The sequence below is a fragment of the Protopterus annectens genome, chromosome 2.part1 (genome assembly GCF_019279795.1).
Source record: "Protopterus annectens isolate FY-2018-M chromosome 2.part1, PAN1.0, whole genome shotgun sequence".
NCBI lineage: Eukaryota > Metazoa > Chordata > Ceratodontiformes > Protopteridae > Protopterus > Protopterus annectens.
Genome location: NC_056729.1, coordinates 1,386,920,415 through 1,386,947,104, shown reverse-complemented (window position 1 = coordinate 1,386,947,104; position 26,690 = coordinate 1,386,920,415). Strand labels below are relative to the sequence as shown.

Here is a 26,690-nt window from a genome sequence, read left to right as displayed (position 1 = left end):
AGGAGAAGGAATCTTGAGTAGAATAAGTCTGGGATTCTTCATCAGAATCCAACTCTTCCTCAGAAGACTCCTATTCCCTAGGCCTTTTAAGGGGAGTAGAAGACCAAGGAGGAGCAGGGGCAAAAACTCCCTGAGGAGGCCATAATGACATTAAAGCATTAAATAACTGAGTAAAGGCCTACCCCTCACTTTGTGGATCACGAAGAGCAGAAGAAACCTGTTTAGTGTTTTGTTCTTTTTTTAAGGGAACGTCCACCCTATAGAACTGAGAAGGCTCTGACTCGGGACAGCATTCTGTGGAACCCCCCCAGGCTGTTTGGAAACGATCAGCTGTGGCTCCCCCCTGAACGTCTGAAATGGATGGCTACAAAGCCTTGTCAGATGTGTTGTCAACCGGATCCTCACTGGCCTCCACCCCGGTTGCAGCAGAGAAATCCAACAACACAGCCAGGCAAGCTTCCGGGTTTGTAATGGCATCGGGAGAAACACCTGGCAAAGGCTGGACAGCAGAAGATTCTGTTCTTACCTTTTTCACCTTCTTCCCTGACAGCTGACCCTCTGGGCAGGAAGTTCCTTTCATTGTATCTTTAGCAAGAAGCTTAACACACTGGTTCTCAAGATACAAGGAAAGGGAAGCAAGCCTACTACAAAGGGTTTCAGGACAAGTGCTTGACAAATTGAACAAGATATATGGTTGTGAAAAGCTCCTAGGTAAAGACACTTATGGTGGTCTTTGTGGAGAATTGGTCTCCCACACTGGCATTTACCCTTCCTGGATGACATCAACTCCTAACAGTGCAAAAAAGCCAAGAAAAAACAAAACCCCAATGGGGTACTTATCTGCAGTGGCTTGGACTTCAGCAAATATGCGGAGGTGTTCACAGGAGAACAATACATCCACACTGGCAGAAAACAGATGTAGGCAAACAGACTTGTTAAACGAAACATTCGGAATGGTGGCAAACAGGTTCTTAGGATGGTACACCTGAATGTCACCTTTATGCCCTACACTATGCAAGGAGCTTTTGGGTGGTGATCAGCGTACCTTAAAGCAAATGTAGACTTTGATAGACTGGCCGGAGGTCAGGCTTCCACAGCAGGGAATCCTATATGTTATGAATACCGCAGCGGTGAATGCAAGGACATTACATTCTACCAGGGCTACTGCTGCTATTGCAGCCTTTCTTAGGGAGGTCCCACCAAAGAAATCATGGAAGGTTACCTGCCCCCCCCCAAAAAAAAAAAAAAACCTGAGGTTAATTTGCCTGTGCTGTTTTGAAGGGCATTCTGGCTTCAGCCAAATCCCATTTTCAGTCGCCCCATTCTGTGCTTTGGGATTCCTCCCATACTGCTATCACTCCCAGCAGTGAAACATGATGAACATATAGTACATGTGTCTACTTAGCATAAATGTAGATGTTTGAGTGTCTTCACTGTTGCAGCATTCTTTCCTGTCCTTCCTCTATGTTGTCCCAGGTGCTTTCGTTTAATCCTAAGGATTCACCCACCCACATACACACACCTTCAATAATTGAAGTTTTTCCAAGTTCCCCTACTTAGTCCTGTTGGAGACAGTTTCAGTGCTGTGTGCTCTTGGCATGGGTCTCAGTGTGAGGCTGCATTTATGGAGGGCAAGAAAGACCTAAAAACACAAGGGCCAACGACTCTTATATCCAGGCGTCCTGACATCAGGCTAGAGCATCCGCCAGCCCAGGAGGCAGGGATGTAATCTTTGGTACTCTGGTAGGTCAAGGGCTGCCACAGCAAGGATATCCTATACTTTTATAACTGCAACAGTCAAGACACTTGAGCATCTACATTTATGGTAAGTAGACACAACTGTACTTTCTATCTGCTCACTCAGTTCCAGTTTCCTGCTATGATTGATGTGTAGAGTGCTTAGTCTCCAGGTTTACCTATTTTTTGATAGATCCCTAATTAGGTATACCACAGGTGGCATTTTTTGCCGGTGACAGGATGACAGTGTTAACTGTCATCACTGCTAGCATTTCAAGAGAGCAACTTCCTTGCATCTGTAAAACAAAGTAGAAGCATTCACCGGCATCCAAGCCATCTTTTAATTTTAATTGATGTGGTGCAGCTCGGGTATCCGCTGAAAGATCTGCCCAGAAATCATAGGTAGAAATATGAAAGGCAGAAGGTAAAGGACCTGAAGTCCAGGTCTAAATACAGGCCTTGCATCCTCAAAATCAACCATGCCTGGAGTAAACTCTGCTCCATCGTCAGCGGTCATTATCCTGTAGTAGGAGGTTATTCTGTTCCTCGTACTCAGGCAGGCACAATGTAGGGGAGTATTCTTAGAACCCAGTCTTTCGATCATAACCTAAAATGTGACTACTGCCTCTTTCACTCACTGGGAAAGGCAGTTTTACTGGGTCTTTGAGTTTAAAAGTTATGCTTCAGGATCTGACCTTGACTTGAGAGATTGATTTCTTTCGCCTTCCCCAAAAGGTAAGTGACTTGTCAGAATGATGAGATTTTTCTTAGGCTTTTCCTGTACCTGCCTTGGAGAGCTTGGTCTTCCTTTTTCACTGATGAATTTAACAATTTTTTCAACATGTGGGGTAAGAAGGGTGAGTAGTTTATTTTACATTTGTTTACCGAGAGTGTCCAACTGGGCTAGTAGCCCATTTTCAGTGGAGGCCCAAGGAGAAAAGCTCCAAGTATATAACATTTGAACATATCAGGTTAACATGTATTTCAGTGTAGTTATATATAGTAGGTATTATAAAGTAAACACAATTTCCATTAACACAGTTATTTATAATGATTTAGGACAACATCAGAGAAGAAAATAGTGTTTGAGGGGGTCAGATGGCCATAGTAGAAGTTATAAGTATGTGTTGTTTATAAGCTTTGAGAGTGGAAGTGACTTGCTGGGATAAAGGCAGGAAAAAAATAATGGTAGTGTGATTAGTTGTGGGAGCTTGAGGAATATTGTGAAATAGTTATAAAATGAAGAGAAAGCAATGAGATCTTGAGAGAGGAGTTGTAGAGGATTAAGAGTAGGAAGCAAAGAATAAAGGCAATGTATGTAGTTTGGTCAGTCTGGGGGAAGAGCAGGAACATATCCAGTTGTTTATAAGATGTTCCTGGAAAAGTTTTTTTGAAAGTAGAAGAGTTAGTTGTGAGAACTATTTGCTGGGGGATAGAATTCCAGATTGTAGATATTTGTTTGGAGAACAGAGCATCCCCTTGGCTATTGTTTGATCTAGTGACCTTAAGTAATAATTTGTTGGATGACTGGAGAGGTCTAGAGTTAGAGTAGGGTTGTACTAAGTTTTTTAGGGCAGTATGGTTGTTTGGTTTGGTGTATGATGGTATGAGCGGTTGCTAGCTGATTGAAGGTTAACAAATGTGGAAGTTAGACCCAGTTTAGTTGTCAGAGGTAGACACTGGTGGGATCTATTTGTGTGGTTAGAGGCAAACCTGGCTATTTTACTGTAGCAGGTCTCTAGCGTACTAAAGTCAGTTTTTCTTGGATTTGTAAAAATTGGGGAGGCGTATAAGAGGGTAGATAGATGTGTTCTGGCAATAGCCTTTCTGGAAGTAGTGGTGAGGAATGACTTGGATCTGTACAGAGTCCCTAGTCTGATATGTATTTTTTGATTGTCTGGACTATATTTTTGTCATATTTAAGGGTTTTGTCAATAGTGACACCTAGCAGCTTGGTGTGTTCCACAGGTTTAATTTTGGTGTTGGAGTAGATAATGAAGGGGATGGGAAGCTGAGCTGCTTTGTTGTTCGAGAACAGCATTAATTTGGTTTTATTTGGGTTAAGTATGAGTTGATTGAGAGATGAATATTGTTCTATGTCTAAATGCTTTGACTTATTTGTAAGTTTAGGAATAGAGGAGGCTGCACAGATGAGAAAAAGAATCAGCAGCATATTGTAAAGTGGGATGCTGACTGGGTTGCTGAACTGAAGTAGTTAGTAAAAATGGTAGAGAGTAATGGTCCAAGAATTGAACCTTGTGGAACACCTACTGATACTGGTAGCAGAGATGAGATGTATTTTTGCCACTTAACTGCTTCTTGTTTAGACAAGTAGCTGCGGAACCATGGGATGGCTGTTTGGGAAAGGTTTAGGGAGGCAAGTTTGTTGAGAAGTTGATGTGAAACTGTCAAAAGCTTTTGACATGTCGGGGAAAATAGATGCTATAATTATCCTTTGTTTCTAAGCTGATTAACTGTGTCTGTGAAACTGATGAGAGCAGTTGTGGTGCTGTGTTTTGGTCTAAACACATGCTCAGAGTTGGAGAGAGGGTTATTGCTTAATAGATACGGAATTAGTTGTGAATGTATGCATTTCTTGAGAATTTTAGCCAGGGGTGGAAGTATTGTGATTGGCCTATAGTTAGATAGTTGTGCAGAAGTGCCACCTTTGGGATAATGTGTGAGATTTTCCATATTTTGGGGATATAATGTTCTGCGATGGAACAGTTGATTAATAGGGAGGTTGGGTATGCATTGGCTGCAAGTTTTAGAAACTCAATTAAGTTTGTCGGCTGCAACAGATGCTGGTTTTAGTTTTTTAAGGAATTTGTTTATGTAGCTGGTTTGTATAGGTTTGATGGAGAATGACTTGTGATGTTAAGTAGAGCTAGATGGAACTATCAGTGGGGTGTTGCTGTTGTTATTTAGCAGTGATAATACTGAACTTGTGAAGTGCAAGTTGAATTCGGTGGCACTGGACTCTGAATTGTTAGGGGTTGATGGGGTTGATTTAGTACCTTGCTTGGGGTTAATAAGATGCATTATGGCACTCCAGAATTTCTGGGGGTTATTTTGATGGTTTTGTTGGATTGTGAAATAGGAGGGGGGTTTTTTTCAATTCTTCTTTGTTTTTTTTTTGGTTTTTTTGACTAAGTTTCTTAACTGTTGATAATTAATTAGGGATGTTTGTTTTTTGTTGGTTTGGTATTGTGACCATGTTCTGTCTCTGTGTTTCATGAGTAGTTTGGTTTCTTTTGTTAGCCATGGTGTTGGTCTTGTATTTGTACAAATTTTTCTAAGGGAAGCCAAGTTGCTGAGGATATCCAGGTATTAACTGTTTTGTTTAATTGGAGATATCTGGGGGGGCAGTTACATTATTTTAGAAGGGTATTAAAAATGTCGGTATCAATTTTTGTTTGTTACAGACAAGTTTGTATATGATATATTTGGAGGGGGGTACTTCGCATCTGAGAAAATAGGTGGGCATATGGTCACTGCGAGTATCAGCGACATAGCCAGCATGGTGACATAAGGGAGGTGTGTTTGATTCCAATCTAAGATGGTTTTCTGTTGCTGTGTTTATCTACACTAGTAGAGGAACAGATTATTTGAGAGAATCCAAAGAGATTAATATAGTTGGTTGGGTTTTCGGTGGAACAGATTAACCAGTTGAGGTTGAAATCTTCTAAGATTATTGTTTCTTGGTTGAAAGTTGATGATGTCCAGTTAAGAAGGTTTTTATTGTAATAGTTTCACAAGGACATGGTTTAGCAGTTTTTTAGTCATTCTTCCACCTATCCCTGATGAGGGCTGCAATTTTTTTTTGGAAGTTAATGACCAATATTAGGAGATTAGAACAGTGACCAGTTGAAAGAAATGCCAGCTAAATGAGCAGCTGTCATGCTTCCAGTCCCAAAACAAGAGTGGATGTACCAGTTGGTCCAAGGAGATTTCCCAGAGGTTACCATCCCTCATCCTTTTATTTATCATCCATCATAGGGTCTGAGCAGATGGAGATTTCACTGTTAAATACCCACTGGATATTGGGATGAGTGTATCTACTGTAGCTGTCCTGCTGATCCCTGTTCAGAGAAGCCTTCAGAGTGAGTTCCCCTTTGGAGTGACGATGTCTTCTTTGCTCCTATTTGGAGAGTGTCATTATAGGAGTAAGTAATAATGTTTGGATTTACCCACATTGTGTGTCCTTTTTCCAAGCCAGAATTTCTCTTAAGTAATGACGTAATTCCTGCAAGGAACCAGCAAAGGTTTTGTGCTTGCTTAGGTACTTAAACTAGTGGCACAAGACTCCCTTGTATGCATTGTTCACATTTTCTTCATCTTTTTCTATTTCAAACTGAGTCTAGAGTAATTTCTGCTGTGTAGTGGCTATTTTTGTCATATGATTTCCTGTCAACAAAATACATGTTAAAAAAGTAGTGCAATGAGCACCTAGAGTGCAGGCTATGTAAAAATGGTGAGGAAGCACTGCAGAGGCACAAATGGACCACCGATATGAAATCCAGTAACTGTCTGAACTTCAGTCACAGTCAAAAAGTAAAAAAAACAAGAGTACACTATAAAAACATAAAACATTAAACGCTTAACTGGTATCACCACATTTTTTCCCTCAGAACCACTGAGACTTCTCAGATAATACTTTTATTATTACCTCACATCCTTTAAATACAACCATCAATAAATTAACTCACTCCCTGTTAACTATTTAAATCCCTCTGTGAAGAATCATACTAAAAAATTATATTAACAAAATGTGTTTAATAAAAGATAAACAAAATCTAAAGTGAGATGTAAAGGCTTTAACCAACTTCTAAAAACATCTCCATTTAAATATGTATTTTGTAAAAAAAAAAAAAAAAAAAAAAAGCCAACTCCACTTTTTTTGCTAACATGAATTGCTTCCATTACTACCCCCTAGTGACCTAAATAGCAAACAATGTGAAAATTATCTGTAATGTATGTAAAATGTTAAAGATGGTGATAAATAAATATCCTTAGCATTGTTTGCCAGTATGTTTCTCTGTAATCTATCTTTTCTTCACATGGGCTACGTCTAATGTTCCAGGCTACCATCTCCAAAGTAAAAAACAAGAACTTTGAATCTTTACAAGCCAAAGTATGCTTGTATATGGCATTATTGTCATTTGAGGGTATATTGTAATAATGCTCATAGATTCTTTTTTTTCAGGGCTCTCTGTTTTAATCACATGAAAAGCCCCACATTTCCCACACATTGCCAAATATATTAGCCCCTTACTATCACAATTACTGTATTCCTTGGCTTGTATCGATCCGTCCTTACTGGGAATGTATACATAACTAGTATTACTAATGTATGCCCATTGCGTGCATCTCCTACACTTGTAAGTCCCTTCTTTTCTCCTAGGATTACTCTGACTATTTTTCTTTTTCTTTTTAAATATGTCCTTACTATCCCTACTTTTCTTGTAGATAAATTGAATAGAGCCCTTAAATAAGTTCTTTACATCTGAAAAATGTTTAAATAATTCCCAGTAGGAGTTGATGGTTTTTGTTATGATACTATTGCCTTTATTAAAATTTGTAATAAATGCCCCTTTATGTCCTGAATTATTTTCTCTTTGGTCAGTATCCTTATTCTTACCCTTGTTAAACAGTATTTTACTCAATGTAACGTCCTTTCTCCCAAGTAGAGGGAAATACTTGTTTACTCTAGCCTCTTTAACTTCTAGCCTCTTTAACTTCTTTAATTACTTCTTCTATTAACCTCTCAGGGTATTTTCTTTCTAAAAACATGTTTTTAATTGTTTCACACTCCTTTACAAAATCATTCTCTTTGAAGGTCATCCTAGAAGCCCTTATAAATTGTCCCTTTACAATACTTCGCTTCTGTTTATATGGGTAGGCACTTGTAAAACGGAGGAAAGAATTAGAAAAAGTGTATTTTCTAAATATTGTGGACCTAAACCTCCTTTCATCTTTCACCATCTGTATTGTTACTTCCAAATAGTTGACCCTAGATCTTTCAATTTTATATGTAAACTTTAAAACCGGTCTAGTTTGTCCTATATATTCTATAAATTCGGTCAACTTTTGTTCAGTAGTAGTCCAAAATATGCAGATGTCATCAAGGAACCTTTTATATAAACTCCAGAACTGTACGTAAGGGGAGTTGAAAATGTATTTCTTTCCCCATACTTGTAAAATAATATTGGCATAGTTGGGTGCACAACTTGCACCCATTGCTGTGCCATTAATTTGTTTATAAAATTCCCCTTCAAAAGCAATAAAATTGTTTCCAAGTACCATTTCCATTCGTTCTAATAAAACTCCAAATTCTTCAAAACTGAATAATCCTTTGTCTGAGATCGCCTCTTCAAACCATTTTAAATCTAATTTGTGTGGGATGATGGAAAAAAGGTCTATGATGTCAATGGTGACAAAAAAAAATTTCATTAAATAATTTGGCCTTAAATCCCAGGAATCTTTTAAAAAGGCCTCTGTGTGGTGTTTCCAATGTCTTTCATTTGTTTTCTATATATAATGCTAAAGAATGTGTTTTGGATCCACTTGTGGCCATAATGGGCCTCTTAGGTGGCTCTAACATATTTTTTATGTGTCTTTGGAATTCCAAATAAGGATGGTATCATAGGTTTGTCCGTCTTTAAAAAGTTGTATTCTTCCATAGGTTCATAGTTCATAGTTTAGTACTAGGCTAACTGCCCCTGTGAGCCATTTTAAGCTTAGCCAGTTATCCCTTGTGAGACTCAAACCCTGCACCTTGTGTTTGTAAGGCAACCACCTTAGCCATTAAGCCACCCTCCCAACCTCCAAATTGATGAAACCTTCTAAAAGCATATCATGTAGCCCGAAATCAATTCTTCTACAGGCAATGTTTTTCTCATTCATGGACACCCTCTCATATCTATTTGTGTCACTTAATATTTCTATCATTTTACCCACACAAATTATATTGTCCATAATTGCCAACCCACCCCTTTATCTGGTCTCATCACTCTGATTGTCATTATTTTTTATTTTATTTAATAAATCTATTTATTCTTTTGTCAAATTGGACCAGACCTTATTATTTTCTACATTTTTCCTTAATTCCCTTCCAACTATTAATTCAAAAAACTGTGGGTGGAGAGTCAGGTTATATATACCTTTTCTTTTTAACTTTTGAATTCATTATTTGATCTCCACCCTGCTTGGAAAATATGTACTCCAAGTTCTTTTTTTCTAGTAAATAATTTAAATGGAGATGCTTTTAGAAGTTTTAGAAGCCTTTACATCTCACTTTAGATTTTGTTTATCTTTTATTAAGTACATTTCGTTAATATGATTTTATTTTTGTATGATTCTTCAGGCACAGGGATTTAAAAATTAACAATGGTTGTATTTAAAGGATTTGAGGTAGTAATAAAAGTATTATCTGAGGAAGTCTCAGTGGTTCTGAGACGAAAAACACGGTGATACCAGTTAAGTGTTTAATGTTTTACGTCCTTTTGTAGTGCAGTCTTGTTTTTTTTTTTTTGCATTTGGCTGTGATTAAAGTTCAGACCATTGTTGGATTTTATAAATAGGCTCCTAATCCATGTGAATCCAAAGGAAGAAACTGTTGTCCAAGGGTAAAAAAAAGCAAATTCCAAATTGGATAAACTCCCTCCTCCAACTCAGCAAGCAAATTAGATCACTAGTGAAAAACTCCAAAGCCAATTATGAGTTGAAACTAGTCTCTGAAACAAAGGGAAACCACAAGTCCTTCGGTTACGTTAGGAGCCTTCATGGCAAAGCCCAAGTTTGTTCCGGATTAGTACTTAATAGTACCACTTACACTGATCCTGCTGACTTAGCCAACCTGCTAGCTGATAGGTTCAGCTCAAACTTCACCCTCTTATCACTCCCAAAGGCCCAGTTGACATCCCTCCCAAAGGCCCAGTCGACATCCCCGATACCCACACCTCACACACCTCACATCTGCGTAGATTGTGTTAAAGGCCCTATCCAAGGCAAAGAACATAGCTTCCATGGAACCTGATAGTATCCCAGGCTGTATTCTGCACTGTCTCCAGCAAGAGCTAGCTTCACCATTGAGCACCCTATTCAACCACAGCCTAATTACAGGCTTCATTCCAGCAGAGTGGAGAACCGCCATTGTCATTCCCTTGCGCAAAGGTGGTACCACTACTTACCTGGGAAACTATCACCCCATTAGCTTTGCAAGTCTGATCTGTAAAGCCATGGAGCATATTATTATGGATCTCGTAAACGAGGACATTAGGCAATCTCCAAGCACTCAACCCCACCGAATTCGGATTCGACATGGGCAGATCTTGCCTATTGAACCTAGTTGTTGTCTTTGAGACTCTTCCCCAAGGCCCTAGATGAGGGAAAATCAGTACATACCATTTACCTTGACCTGGCCAAGGCCTTTGACACAATCTCCCACTCGGGCATCATCGAAAAGTAACACAACTTGGTGTTAATCCCTATCTCATCAGGTGGGTAGCCAACTGGCTCACAGATAGGACCCACAAGGTCAAATTGGGAACCACCACCTCCAACAGCAGACCTGTCAGTAGTGGTGTTTCCCAGGGATCTGTCCTGTGACCCCTACTGTTTGGCATTTACTTATCAGAGGTCCAGGCAAAGGGCCTGTGGCTGACCAAGTTTCCAGATGACTCTAAGTTGGGTGCTGTCATTGACTCCCCCAAATGATGTTAACATACTGCAAGAGGGTCTCACAGCTACAAATAACTGGTGCCAAAGTCATGACATTAAGTTAAATGCAAAAAAAATGTATTCATATCATTCGGCAAAAACATGATTCCTACTGATTACCACATCAACAACAACCCCCTAAGCACACAACCTGTGGTGAGACCTGGGTACTCAGGTTGACAACAGTCTCACATTTGACCATCATGTGGCGGCAGTGGTCAGAAAAGCCTTTTACTTAGTTCATCTCATAAGTAAAGGGATTGCATCCAGAAAAAAGGAGGTTATTACCTCTCTGTACTCCTCTCTCAGACCTATAATTGAGTGTAATGCCCCATTTGGTATGTACCTCTACAAACACCTGCACCAACTGGAAAAGCCACAAAAATACCTCACAAAGAGAATCCATGGCCTCCAACACCTGTCCTATGTAGGCTGACTCAAATCACTGTCACTGTACTCGGTATCGTACAGATTGCTCAGAGGTGATCTGTGTCTCACCTACAAGGCAGTATCGGACCCTCCCCTACTAGAGATGCTCCATATCCGTAAGTCTAACTCCTCGCACATTACCCACTCGATAGGCCTAAATCTGTAATACGACATCAACAAAACCTAGTGAAGAAACAGGTTTGTCTCCCAGAGGCTGCCCCGTCTCTGTTATAGACTTGCCATACATGTCAGAGTACCTCACTGACCCTCTTCTAGTGCAACCTTGATGAGTGGATGGGAAACCACAAATTTGTCCCAGGGTTTCCACCTGTGTCCCTCATTGACAGGGGCAACAGGTGCTGACTGAGGTTTCTTTTGTGGGGTTAACCCTTGGCTAGGCTTGTAAGAGCCCCAGGGCTATTAGCCTAGTAACTTCATGTGATCCTGTGAAGCAGAGTTCCTCCCTAACTCAATTCAGGAGCAACTTGGACAATTGGATGGGAAACCAGAAATTCATCCCTAGTTTGGCACCTATGTCTCTCATGCAAACAGGTGACCTGTAAATAGCTCCTCTCCCAGGCCCATGTTTACACTTGTCAAAAGGGTATCAGAACTTGTCAGAGATTTGGGATGCATGGCTAGGCTTAAAAAGGCCCTTGTGGTCATTAGCCTTGTAAACACCTATGAACCTATATCGGTGGTGGCCTGGTTGTGCCTGTGCAGTGCTTCACCAGTTTATATATTTTCTTATCAGTTTTGTTGCTGTCTCTCTTTCAGAGAAACTAATCTTGGTCTGTTTGCTAATCCATCACAGGACACATGCTCGTGGCTACACACACACCATGGGCAATTTGTGGGATCTCCATTTCAAGTACACTGTATCTTTGGGATGTGGAAATAACCTTAAGCAGCAAGTAAAAATACACATGAACAGGGAAGAAGTACAGATGCTACACAGATGGTGCCTCAGCCAAGACCCAGTATGTCATATATGTTATAGCAAAATTCAGTTCTGGTGAAGAATCAGATTAGTCTAAATAGCATACTACATTCTAAGGTGAAATATTTTTAAAAAATTCAGTTAACAAAAACTAGTAAAACAGTAAGCCCTCCACACCTTAACGTGCTGTTATGACTTACTGGGTGAAGTGTCTAGAACAGCAATTGTGATCCGAAGATCTGCTTGACGAAGTGAAAGATCAAGTTTTAGATGCCTGTGTCACAGGCAGATTTTTGTGGTAGCCTATTCCTGACTTTAAGACCTTGCATGAAAAAGGGAAATATTTTAAGTCTTTTCAGGAATTTGTTTGCACAGCAGTACCTCATTTTTGTAGGTCTTGCCTAGTTTCTGACAAGTATGTACATGGGAAACCACACACTGTCCTTCTTCAGCTAAACATGTCTGATATCATAAGTCTCCTAACAAAAGTGACAGATAAGGTTGTTGTTCCTGAAAGGTGTGCTAACTTTTCTGACCCTAATTTTTTTTTCAGTATGAAGCGTTCAGCATTTCATGCTTTGTAATTGTTTTGATATGCACGTTGTTACAAAAATGTTGGTAGTTCGTATGCTTTTTGATAAAAACATATAAAATCAAAATGTACTGCATATAATTTTAAGACCTGCATTTCAAATAGAAAGCACAGGATATCATCTTAAGAAAAGGCAGTTTTTAAGCTCTCTGTAATAAAAATTAATTTTATTGCAACCTGACATATTATGAATTTTAGTAATTTAACTGTCATTATTTGTAATGCTCAATGTTTAATCAGTAAAATAGCTTAATTAACTAGGATGCTCTAGTTATGAACAATGGATGGGTTCAAAAGGTGCTTTTCCACTGAATTTGACAGGGTGTACTGGCTAACATAAATGTAAGACTAATAAAAATGGTGGTGGAGTGTCAGTTGTTGATAAACAAAATTTCTCTCCCCTATTATATGATTAAAGTGCATCTAAGATTCAGTATGAGCAGTAGCTATGCAAAATGTCAGTTTAACATAATTGGTTTCTACAAGAGCCTCAGTCTAGCTGTAAATAAACCATATTAACATTTTTTCCATTTACACATTATACATGCATGTTTTCTTTCTAACAACTGTCTTTCAGTCCTGCTTTAAATAAATCACTCAATTTCTGCTTCCCTTAAATTCACTCCTCTTCCTCAACATTATCCTGCATGCAGTGTACCCACAAATTCAATTTATTTCTGTGCAATTTGATCCTTCCCTTTTCTAAATATGCTTCCATTTTTTTCCTCTTTCACAATATTCAGTACTTCAAATTCATATGGTATCAATTTTGATTTCCATTTTCTAGTAATTTCTTTTTGGTAGCCAAGAATTCTGGGTGGCGCAGTGGTGCAGCTGTTAACGCTGTCGCCTCACAGCAAGAGGTTCTCCGGTTCGATTCTCGGCTGGGGTGCCTTCTCTGTGGAGTTTGCATGTTCTCCCTGCGTTCACGTGGGTTTCCTCCGGGTACTCCGGTTTCCTCCCACATTCTAAAGACATGCTTCTGGAGCATTTCTCCCCGGGCCTCTGCTGAAAACAGGATCTGTGGAACCTAGTCGGACTTTCCCGGTCAACAAATGTTAAAAAAATAAAAAAAATAAAAAAATAAAGAATTAAACTTCATAAGTGCTTACTTGTATCTAGGCAATTCAAATTCTGTTTCCCATCCTCAAAAGAATAGTTTCCATAGTTTACAGCTGTTTGCACCCCCAATAAATTCTGCCAACTCATTATACTCCACAAGAACATGTTCACAGTTATTTCTTTTTTCCTCATCACACCCCAGTATTTGCCATCTACCTAATGAAAAATTATCTGAAGTCTGATTGGAGGGTATAAAATACATTGGCAAATGCTCCCAAGCAAAAATTCTAAACCTTCTTATCTTTGTTGCTTACTTAGGAACCATACATATCTCTTCCCAATCTTTTCTAACCTCCTGTTACTGGTTCTTTTAGTTATCATGCAGTATTTTATATGCCCTACTAATTATCCACTTTTTAATAGTAGCTTCTATTCTAGATTTGACTAAAAACTCTACCAGAGCATGTCGTTCACTTAGGACTTCCCTTTTTCGTCTGCATCAATCTCTGACAGGGAAGGCAGTCTCTAACATGCAGTCCAAAACTCATCTTGGCCTCATTCCACTCTCCTAACTTTCCCCCTCATGTTATTTGCTACCAATACCTGGGAATCCCCTCTTGCCTCTTTTCTGTACCCCGGCTTGCAATTATTCCTTTTGGGAATTTCTCTATTCCCATGTTGGCTTAATTCTTAGAATACTTAATGTTCGGTATGGTGGTTATTTTCCTTAAAGATCTGCATCCAAAATTCCACTGTCTATTTCTTGAATTTACCTCTGCTTTCATCATCATCCCTTTCCACTTTGAATTACAACTTTCTGCTTGTGTTATGTGTGTAAGCCTTAACTGTGTAGCTCTAAAATATCTCTTCAGATCATATAACCCTAAACCACCTTGTTCTGTTGCGAGGATCAACTTATCCCACTTAACTATTGCCCTCTTTCCATCCCAGACAAATTCCTTCAACTTTTTATTATTGTCCACAACCTCTCTTCTGATTGATAAACAAAATATGCCTGACTTGTATATCAAACTTAAGAGACTAAAAATATTTTCACTGCTTGTATCGTACTATCCATAAACAAGAGCTTCCAGTTTTCTAGTTTTTGTCTTTTGTTTAGTCTCTCCCCACATATCCTTAGCTGCCGTAACAGAAGCCTTTTTAATCCATACTCCTAAATAGTTTATCTTGTCATGTTCCCATAAATGTAGGTGTTGCTGAACCAAGTCATGAGTGGGTATTTAATTTACAGCTATAGCCTTTGTTTTGTCTTCATTAATTTTGTATCTTAAAAAGACTTGAAACTGTCTCAAAATGTTCCACAACACCGAGATGACCTTTTCTGGATTTATCAAGTACAAAGTAATGTTTGCAAATAAAGCCAACTTTTCTTAATTACCATATCAAGTGTATCCTTAAATTTGAGTCCTTATTTTCTTTGTCAGTGGCTCTAAAATATAAAGCAAATAAAGGGGAAAGAAGACACTTCTGCCTTGTTCCTCTGTTCAAACACAAGTTATTGGAAAGCAACCCTCCCACTTTATTTCTTGCCTCCAGGCCTTCATATGCTGTCCTAATTTACCTTATTATTGTATCAGGGAATGCATTGCTCTGTTCATAAAATCCCACTATACTCGGAGTGCTGTCTCTGCATCAGGACTCACCAGCAACAGTGGTATTTTCTTGCATTCTACTTCCGTCTGGATCGTCATCATTCTGTGAATGTTCTCACAAGGTTTAGTCCTGTCCACAAAACCACACTGATGCATATCTATCAATTTCAGCAACACTTTTGCCATTCTTTTATTTAGTATAGACATAAACACAACATCAAAGGCCTCTGGCTGACCAAATTTGCTGACAGTTTCAAATTAGGAGCAGTCCTAGAATCCCCCCACCAGTGATAATATTCTGGCATTGCAAGCAAATTCTGAACAAGAACGTCAACAAGTGTTAGGGGAATGAAATGCAAAACTGAATGCACTTGGAAGGAAGCGGAGTACAGCTAAGACGGTCATAATGGCAGCAAATGGGGAAGTCAGAAAAATCTGAAAACTGAGGTAGGGAAAATAGTGGAACAAGCTAACAAGATTCAAATATCTGGGAGGAGTGGTTGAGGAGAGTGAAAGTCTGAAGACCGAGGCCAAAGCTAGAATCAGAGGGCTGCAGTAGTGTCGGGCATTCTAGCACATCATCTGAGCAGAATCTGGATCACTGAAATTTATAACAAGATCATCAGTGAACGCTTACTTGTCTGTAGTGTAAACTTGAAAACTAGATCTGTTCAGTTACAAAAGCCTTTTTAAGTTTTTGCTCAGCAGATGCTCAGAGCTGTAGGGGAGAGCTACTAAATTATCAAGTAATGTTATAGGGCTGCTACCTGTGAAATATAAGGGATCGTATTCTAGTCTTGACCTGGGATCTGACTTCTGTCTTGGCACATCCCACATTTTACTGCTCAGGCCTTCTTCAGACTGTGAAATAAGTTTATTCCAGAAGATTGTTCCCTGGTGATTTGCCACTTTATCCCCCAAAATTCTGGATCTTTTTGTTACGACATATCTCATAATTTTTATAAGGGTGTAGTCTCTTCATAACAGTCCCAAATTCTTAGCAACAGTGATGCCAGCTTAAACACAGTGATGTCATTTCACATTCTTTGTCAAGTTTTACAGTTACATGTATATTTTCAAGATTACCATAGCCATTGAGGGAGGGGTATTTTAATGCATCACTGTGGTTTTAACAAACTGTTTTTTGGGTTTTATCCAGCTTGTCAAGACAACCACCTTTTCATTATTAAGAAATTCATTGCATTTACCCAGAATTTAGGACAACATCAATGCATTTTTGTCAGCCTGAGTGAAATAGTCGCATTTAGTGCTGAGGGGTCAAAACTGGAAGTAAAAGCTGTTAAAAGCATTTTTATAGAGGGGGCAAACTGCCTTCCTGCACCCCAATATCTCCAAATATATCAACTCTGAGATTACTCCACAGTGAGGTTAGAGTCCCGCCTTTCCCCCATAGTTCAGTGATTTGACACACAGCACTTTTAATACACTTTATAAGTCAAGTCAGTGGGTTTACATTAAAGGAGTGAAAAATTATCTTTGAGAGGTGATATAAAGCTTTATTTTTGCTTTCAAAAAAAAGTTCCCCACTTCCTTTCTTGAGAAGGCAGAACTGCCATCAGTAAAAACGTTTTTCTTCCTCAGCTTGGGTACAGATATCCTATCATAGCTAACGCATCGAAGAAAAACCTAACGACTTTACAAACGGTATCCAAGCCATATATTGTAGATTCATTACCCTGGCCCTCCTAGAGAGCATCACTGTTCAGTTCTGACCAAAGCTAAATGGCTTGCAGTTAAACAAAGATGCAGTCTACTCTTAGACTCCCTTACATTTATATTTATGCACCAAGAAATATTCCGTCTCATTGCAGACCATCTCTCCAAGAAAACAAAGCACTACAATCTGAGATCACAATTCTCCCTCACCCCATCCGTACTTCATAATGACCTTTACTCCACACACCACAGCTAGTCAACAATGGCACTTGTATATGGGAATCATTCCTAAGCCACATAACCTCTGTGTCACCTTATATCAAATTCAAACAGCTTCTAAAAACAAAGAAGCTTCTTGTCATTGTGTTACAAACCAAGGAATCACATGATGGCAATTAAAACCACAACTTCCAAACTTCTCACAATACCCCACATTCCATGTGACTATACCTACACTCCATGTGACTAATTCTCACAATACGTCACACTCCATGTGACTAATTCTCACAATACGTCACACTCCATGTGACTAATTCTCACAATACGTCACACTCCATGTGACTAATTCTCACAATACGTCGCACTCCATGTGACTAATTCTCACAATACCTAACACTCCATGTGACTAATTCTCACAATACCTAACACTCCATGTGACTAACCTTACAAACAAATCTTAACTACAGATGATCTTGTCCTTCACTCCCCTTTTTCATCCTCTACCTTCCTTGTCAGCCTTCTCCCTTTACCTCTTTGTCTGTCAGGCCACTTACCCATCTCCTCTCCCCTTATCCCCCCCCCCTTTTTTTTTTTAAAGTGATCTGTAAATATTGAAAAATATAGTCAGTTGATCAGACCTAATTTATGCACTACTAATCTTACACTCTATAGCCAAACGTAAGCTTCAGGTTTGTGTTCGTGTGCGTGCGTGTGTGCACGTGTGTGTGTGCGCGCGCATGTGTGTGTGTGTGTGTGTGTGTGTGTGTGTGTGTGTGTGTGTGTGTGTGTGTGTGTGTGTGTGTGTGTGCGTGCAAGTTACTTGACAATGTATTCCTTTTTCTGTAACCTCCCAAGCTGAATGTGAAACTGGCTAATGTGGACTAGTGTTCTACCCAGTTAACAAAAATAATTAAAAATTTCCAGGTGCTGTAGATTGGCAGGAAAGGAAACACTTAAATGCATCCACTGTTCTACTGGGAACGTAATGGCCTTTTCCACTTGCTTTAGAGGGGACGGGATTAAAAGGGTTTTGTATAATAAATGCTTGTTAATGTTAACTGAGAGTACCTTAAAAAGATAACATGGTACCATTCCTGATATTAGATCTTATAAGAACTTCAGTCAGCAGCAGTACCTGCATAACCACCTTCCTGCTAGATTGCCTTCCTTGTTTCCATGGGGAGGTATCTTCCCGAAGTGTTCTTACAGGGCCTAGTTTCATTAATACAGTTTCCTACTCTGATTATTTTCATCAGAGGCTCTGTCTAGGACTCTCACAGGAAAGAAATGAGCTGTGAGTAAGCCATGCCTTTTACCTTTTTGCCATATGTTGTGGAGGGCCATTCCCCCACAGGGAGCTGCTGAGACAGAAGCTTCAGCAGAAAAGCACTTGGTAACAGAGAAGCATTCGTTATGGTAGGCCCTGCAGGCAAAGATGTCCTTGAATAGTTATTTATGATAGGGTACCCCTGTTTAGCTGTATTTTGCAATAGTTACCCTGCAGAGATTTTATGCATAACATTTCTTAGCTGTTGCTAAAATACCCATTTGTATTTGGAGTATGGATGTTCTTCGTGTTTCACTGTTGCAGTCATTACATTTGGATTATCTGCCTGCAGGTAGCCCTCAGCCGGCCTGAATACCAGAGTCTTGGATTCCTGCGTCGGGTGCTGTCTCTTCTTCCATGATGTTAGTCGTCAGGGGTATAAAATATGCAGCCGACGCCATTACATCAGTCTTTCTTGCCGCGCGGTGCCCGAAGCAGAAGCAGTTTGCAAGTGCCGGTCAGCCGACTCCTGAATTTTTCATTTTAGAGTTTCAGAACTGAAGTCTTCAAAAAAGCTAAGTATCCCTTTGGGGATCCTTTTTCTTGCTCTTAAACCGATGTCAGTAAAAGTTAACAATTGTCTTACCTGTGGAAAGCAAATACCTCAAAGATTTTAATTCGTACTGCATTCCTTGCTTAGGCCCAGACCACGACGTCCCTCACTGTCGGTTTTGTGCCTTATTCAACCCCTGAGCTATTTGTCATTGGTCTATTTTTTGCAGCAAATTATTTTGGTACTCTGTTTAACTATCCAGAAATGGCTTCGGTAAGCCATCCGACTACCGATATTCCGAAAAAATGTAAAGATAAAGACAGAGACAAACCGCATAGATTGAAAACTGCCGACGACGCTTCCGTTAAGCTAGTCACCAGTTCGCCAGTACTCTGTAAGGTGCTTTCACAGCCCCTGTTACCCACTACTTCAGATTCGCAGGCCTCTACTGAGACCCACTCGGAGTATGCCGCGAGATGCTTCAACTATGGAACGTCTCTACCTTGGATTGGTCCAGAGCCGCTGTGCAGGCACCGGCTTCTGAGGATGTATTCAGGTCTACAGACTTGCATTTCAAACCGACGCCATCTTCTTCATCAAGGCCTAAAACTCGACCCATGCCTAGAAAACAGACATCCAAACCGCATGGTCAGGCCCATATGCCTAAAATAAAAGAATTATTAGAATGGCTGAAGACCTTAATACTTTAATTAGGGGAAGCCAGCCTTCCCCCTCTAAGAGACCTAGAACTGATTTTCCTTCTGATTCTCCTGATCAGGATTCTGAAATTTTGATTTCTTCTGATTACCAGGATTTGCCCTTATCTACCTATGAGGATTCTGATGCAGAGGATTCCATTCCCTCTGCTTCCCCTCCAGAAGATTTTTCTTTTGGTGACACCTTGCACACTCTTAAACAGCATTTCTGCTGGGAAAGCCAGGATTACTCTGACTCCAAAAAGAGGCTTAGGAAATTCTTACTCCTCCCGCAACACAGGCCTTTAGCTGTCCCTCCTGTCCTGGACATTGCAGATGATGCCTTCTTGGACTCTAGCCTGGCCCCATACACTTTACCTCCAGCTCCCAGAAAACCTGACCAGTATTACAGAGTGCCTGACTCTCACAAGTTCCTGTTCAAGAATCCTACTACGGATCCAGAGACCATTTCCAAGGACCTAAACGCATTAAGGCTACTGCTGCCAAGAACCCTACCCCCTCTGATAGAGATTCCAGGGCCTTGAACAGATAGGGTAAGAAGGTATACACGTCTGCTACTTTGGCCATTAGGGCCTTAAATTGCCAGTTTCATATGTTAAAGTATCAGCAGCATATTATGGGACTACTTAAACAGAAAATGATGTGGATTCCTGACTGTGCTGAACATAAAGAATTACAGGATTTAATGCATTCTGCTGAACAAGTTGGTAAACATACTTTGCAGTGCGGTTTTGACTCATTAGAAGCATCTTGCAGGGCTGCTGTCACTGGGTCTGTACTTAGAAGGCATGCTTGGCTTAAGGAGCAAAACTTGCCAGATCATGTTAAAGCTAAATTACTGGATGCTTCCTTAAACCAAGACTGCCTGTTTGGCAACAAAGCAGAAGAAGTCCTTAAAAAGATGGAGGAAAAAGCAAAATCTATGCAAACTGTTAAAGATTTCTGCAAGTACAGCCTCCCAGATTTAGTAGGCATTGGCCTTCTAAGAATTGGTCCTTTCCAGTCTCTTCCAGACCTTCTCAGTCCAAACCTAGGAACAGCAGACCACCTAGGCTATAGTCTCAAGGTACACACAGGCCTAAGCAGTGGGGGGCTCCCACTTCCAAAGCTGGAAATAGGGGGAAGATCGCCCTGCATGCAAAAAACTGGAAACTCATTACCCAGGACAAATGGGATTTAAATATAGTTTTCCAAGGATACAGATTCCACTTCCACACCTTAACAACCCCAAATGGTTGGCCAGACCTACCCCCAAATCAGTGGGCAGAGGCTCAACAGCAGGTTTTCTCTCTTCTAAGTATCAGGGCTATTCAACCTGTCCCAGCAGTAGAAAGAGGACACAAGGTGTTTACTCAAGACTTTTCCTGGTACCCAGAAAAGACTGCTCCTGCCGTCCTATCCTGGACCACTCTATTCTAAACACCTTTTTGGTAATCCCAAAATTCAAAATGCTAACACTTCAACAGCTGCTTCCTATGCTAGGCAAAGATGCCTGGTTGGCAACCTTGGACGTGAAGGAAGCTTACCTGCACATTCCAATAAGGGAATGTTGCAGGAAATACCTACGCTTCAGAGCAGGCTCCATGCACTATCAGTTCTCTGCACTTCCCTTTGGCTTATCTACTGCACCCAGGGTATTCACAGAGTGTCTAGCTCCAGCCATTGCATTTTGCAGGCAGAGAAATTCAAATATACCCATACCTAGACGATTGTCTAATTCAGGCAGAAAGCCAGAACATGCTATTAAAACATCTGGCATTTGTAAAGCTAACCTCGCCGGGGTACACCATAAACAAAAATAAATCTCATCTAGTACCCTGCCAACAAATTGTATTCCTGGGAGCAAGCTTGAACACAACTTCCCTGATGGCTTACCTCACCCCAGAGAAAAAAGTTTATTTGACAGCCTATTTCAAACTACTGGCCATAAAGACCCAGCTATCTGCAAGGAAAATCCTGCAAGCCCTGGGATTCATGGCCTCTTGAATTCTACTAATTCCATATGCAAGACTGCATATGAGGAAACTACAATGGTGTCTAAAAAGCCTATGGTGTCAACATTCTCAGGACCTGGAATCAATGATTCCTGTCATTCCTTGTATAAAGACAGAGTTCCTTTGGTGGGTAGAGGCCTGCCACCTCAACAAGGGGCTCCCTTTCAATCTACCCCCCCCCCCTGCCACCCCAACCCTGACTACAGACTCATCAGACTATGCATGGGGGCCTCACTTGGCAGGGTGGTGCATTCAGGACAAATGGAACCAGAGTCAGATGCACCTACATATCAACTAAAAAGAAATGTTAGCTGTACAGAATTCCCTGACAGCCTTCAAAGACCACATCCATCCAGGACAATTGTTGATAAAGACAGACAACACCACAGTTATGTGGTACATAAACAAGCAGGGAGGAACCCACTCGTACCCTCTCTGCAGACTAGCCATGGCTCTGTGGAACACAGCTTAGAGCTACCAAGTGCACCTGCAAGCTCAATTCCTGCCAGGCAAGCTAAATTCACTGCCAGACGACCTAAGCAGAAATCTCATGGACCCACACGAATGGAAATTGGAACCAAAAATATTCAACCTCTTGAGGAACAAATGGGGGACTCCAGAGATAGACCTGTTTGCCTCCCCTCAGAACTACCAATTGGACAAATTCTGCACAAGGACTCCCCACAGTCAAGCTTGGAAAGTGGATGCCCTGTCCTTTACCTGGGAAAGCCTCTCAGTTTTTGCCTTTCCCCCTCTGCCTCTCAGTTTTTGCCTTTCCCCCTCTGCCTCTCCTCTCGAAGGTTCTGCTAAAGATCAAACAAGACAAACCAAGGACAATACTGATTGCACCAGACTGGCCTCACCAGCACTGGTACCCCCTCTTGTGCAGTATGATACTGCTGGATCCATGACACCTACCTCAGACACCTTCCCTGCTGTCCCAGCAGGCGGGCCAGATTCTTCACCCTCAGCTTCAAACCCTGAACCTTGCAGCCTGGGTAATTCCTTGAGCTCTCTAATAGCAGCCCTCAGTAAACAGGTGCAAGATGTCATTCTGGAAGCAAGGAGACCTAGTACTAGAAAATCCTATGCTCAAAAGTGGAAAATATACTGTTCCTGGAGCCAGACCCAGGGTATGGGCACTACAGTGCCCAGTTTACCTCATATTCTTCAGTACTTAACAGAAATGCTCCACCACAGGGGCCTATCCTTCTCGTCAATTAAAATTCATGCCTCTGCAATTTCAGCACATTATAATACTGAACCACCGCTCTTCTCTTACCCCTGTTAAAGCAATTCCTCAGCGGGGCTAAAAATGTAAGACCCCCCCCCCAGGCGAGCCCCTACTCCAGCCTGGGGCCTTAACTTTATTCTGGAAAAACTCACTCTCCCTCCATTTGAACCAGCTGCAACAGCAGAGCTGAAATTCCTTTCTTGGAAAACAGCCTTCCTTCTAGCCATCACTTCAGCAAGAAGAGTGTCTGAATTACAGGCCCTCATGGCAGTGGAGCCCTTCATTATCTTCCATGCAGACAGGGTTTCCCTCGGGACCAAACCTTCCTTTATGCCCAAGTCGGTGTCTAGTGTGGCCCTAAATCAGTCCATTCATTTGCCTACCTTTTTCCCTAATCCAGAAAACAAAGGAGAACGAATTTTGTACTCTTTGGACGTGCACAGACAACTTAGATTTTATTTGGACAGGACTAAGCCTCTCAGAAAATCTGAACAGCTGCTAGTTGGCTTTGCTGCAGGGGCAGAGGGGAAGGCCATTTCAAAGCAAACCATTTCTAAATGGATAGCCCATTGCATTCATTTCTGCTATAAGCACCATGGAAAACCTACCCCACAGGGGATAAGATCGCATTCCACCAGGGCTGCATCTACCTCTACAGCCTTTCTCAGAGGGGTCCCCCTACCAGGGACATCCTAGAAGCTGCTACCTGGAGCTCTGTACATACCTTCACCAAGCATTACCACATGCCTATTTTTTCTAAATCCAGAGCTAGTTTTGCAGGGCTTAATAGCTGGTCCTAATGCTCTCTAACTGCCTTCTCCCTTCCTTAGCTTTGGGAATCTACCCAAATGTAATGACTGCAACAGTGAAATATGAAGAACATAGTACAGTTGTGTACACTTACCATAAATGTAGATGTTCGAGTGTATTCACTGTTGCAGTCCTGGTTACCCTCCTTCCAGCCCCCTGACTTCTCTTGGCTCTACCTTTCCTTCTTGTTTGGTGTATTTGAGCTTTCTGGTGTATTTGCTTTTTGTTGGAGGTGTAACATAACATATAATTGCTTCCCATTATGGGGGCACCTGACATCTGGGGCAAGAAAAACTGATGTAATGGCGTCGGCTGCATATTTTATATACCCCTGACGACCTGACATCATGGAAGAAAACCAAGCATCCGACGCAGGAATCCAAGACTCTGATATTCAGACTGGCTGAAGGGCCACCTGCAGGCAGGTAACCCAAGTGTAATGACTGCAACAGTGAATACACTTGAACATCTACATTTATGGTAAGTGTACACTACTGTACTTTTTGCTTAATGTTATAAAATGCATAGATTAAAGTGAGCACTACTTTACCTAAACTTGTTTCTTCTTTGCCTTCCTACATTTCGAATTAAAAAAAAAATCTTACCTGTTTAGTTGGTTGGAAGCCAATGCACCTCATTACTATTCTCAAGCTGCAGTTACTTTAGGACCAAGCCTGGAGCTAGCCTGGAACAAAACAACAGAAGTTGCTACATACACTGCAGAGATGTGCTCAACTCGTATTGCATGGCTTAGACAAAACCTGCCCAGATTTATTGAGTGGGTAAGAAACAGTTTACTGTTATCTTGGCATCCCTTGATTTCCAGACTGGTACTTAGTATTTAAGGTTTTCTGTTACTTACATTGATCTGTTTATTGATTCCTTAACCTTCAAAAGCATATATATTTGGTTTGGTGCATGAAGTTTGTTTAGAACATTGCTTAAATGTATGGCATATTTTCATTTACTGTGTGCATTTTCTGACTCTGTCCTTTTGTGTACTTAAAAATAGACTGCTTAAAATGTATTTTGTTAGGAAAGTTATATAGAACCTGTTATTGAATTATGGATTATTGAAGTTTGTGTTCACCTCCATGATGGCTGTCCTGAGACATTTTTTTTTCAAAGCAGTCACTTCTAAACGAACTTGTCTCCTTCCATCAGTTGGCTTTGTAGTGGTGATATAGATTTGCCCTTGAAAAGGAGGGTCAGTATTCTAAAGTTCAAAGTGAACATGCAAGAAATACTTTACATTTTTTCAGACTTTTGACAGAAAGTCTCTCTCATGAGTTTTTTTTGTTTGTTTTGTTTAATGTTTAAATTCAAATTTGTTTCACATTACAGCTGCCTTGGAATGTGTTTTACACACTTGAAAATACTTCTAGGGATAGATTTGTACTGTCATACTTCTCAGCTGTAATGATTTTCACAGAATGTCCAGATGTATGCCTCAAGTTTTTGGTCTTTTCCTCATAAAATGTGTGGCTTAGGATTGAAGTCACTAGTGACACACATTTGAGTTTGAGGCTTTACATCCACCAGCAAATGCATGCCAATACAAAATCTATTATTCTAGCAACTTTCTAAGTTTATGAGAGCAGTATTTACAATATATTCATATTTTGGGTCTTGGTCCCTCCATTATTTTAGGGTTTGTCCAGATTTGTTGTGCTAGATTTTGAGATGTATGCTGTGTGTCATTGTCATTTGACAGCTTATTACATGGGTACATTTCTGATTTGCAGAGATTTCATACATACCTCCCTGTGTTAGTACACTTAGACACTGAGGAACAACATATAGATCAGGTAGTTCAAGCTTGTAGGATGCACGTTGCACAAGTAGTAGCAATATGGTGTAGATCTTCAGTATTGTCAAAGAAGCATTGCAAAATATAATGGTGGACCTTCAAGGGTAGGAGTGCAAACAGATCCAGAGGTTGTGATCTCCCATCCCCCAAAATAGGAGATGACTGTAGTAAATATAATGTTGCATCTTAACCACAGATGTGGGCATCCTTATTCAACACTGCACTCGTATTACCAGATGTATTTTGGATATGGGGATTATAGTTTGTTTTGAAAAACAGCAGATGTATTCTGTTTGTGGATTTAATTTTTCAGAAGTACAACCACTTAGTCATGTGGTTTTAATGCTTATCATTTAGGATGTTCAGTTTCAAAGTTAGGCATTCTACAAGTAATACATAGCTATTTTGACTTTACAGGAAGTACAGGTCTCCAGTGGCTCTATTTAGCATCGAATTGCAGTACAAATGCTGAGGAATGTAGGTTTAGTACAAACATGATTTTTCTGTTTTTGCCCTTGGTACTGTTAGGAAGCTGCAGATAATCAAGCCCCCCCACCCATGGGAAGCAATATGTGCATATGGTTTGGCACCAGAAAGTTGATCGTTTGGTACTTGTTCATATTTCTTAAGTACCTCAATAAACAAACTCACAGAAGGGAATTTCTTGCTGTCACATGAAAGCTCAAGTATGGCTGGACAAAAGTATTCTGATTTTGTGTGTGTAGGCTGTACAGTTTTCAAAGACATGAACTTTTTTTGTGAAACATTAGAGAAAAACGAATTTCTGGGTTTGTGCACACTCTAATATATCACAATACTGATGTAAAGACTATGAAGGTACTGACTATTATCAATGTAAAGAAGACTATGTTTGGATAATGTTGCTGTTTGCAGCATTTACTGTTCAAATGGAATTTATATTTACTTGGTGTACACTTTTTAACTTGATTTTTCAGAAAAAGCTTTAAGAATGTAAGAATGAGTGCAGGCTGCTCCAAGGGTGATAACCCATAGCTCAGATTTATTAATAAGTTAATATAGTTAACCCCAAGATTAACACACCTTATGGAGAGAGGAATTATATAGAGATTTAATTTGAAATTAGTGTTTTTCCAATTAGTGGTAAAAGCAATAGCAGCTGCTTAACTGTATACTACCAATCTTAATGATATTGTGGCTAAAAGGCAGACCTTAGGCACATTCACAGTGATCCATCAGCTCTTCTGAGACCCATGAGAGATAACAGACAAGAATAATGTAGAGAAGAAGCTTTTGAGGATTACCTTTATTAATGACCAATATTTTTGAAGGCACTG

At 40.3% G+C, this 26,690-nt stretch overlaps 1 protein-coding gene across 1 annotated transcript in view; it reads left to right on the top strand.

The window, feature by feature from the left end:
• Window positions 1–26,690, top strand: part of TMEM214 (transmembrane protein 214) — a gene marked incomplete in the record, with an annotated part of 1,377,439 nt that overhangs the window by 1,269,388 nt on the left and 81,361 nt on the right. Inside the window, 1 exon segment of the mRNA XM_044062865.1 lies at window positions 24,178–24,346. Coding sequence (XP_043918800.1) covers window positions 24,178–24,346 — 169 coding nt within the window.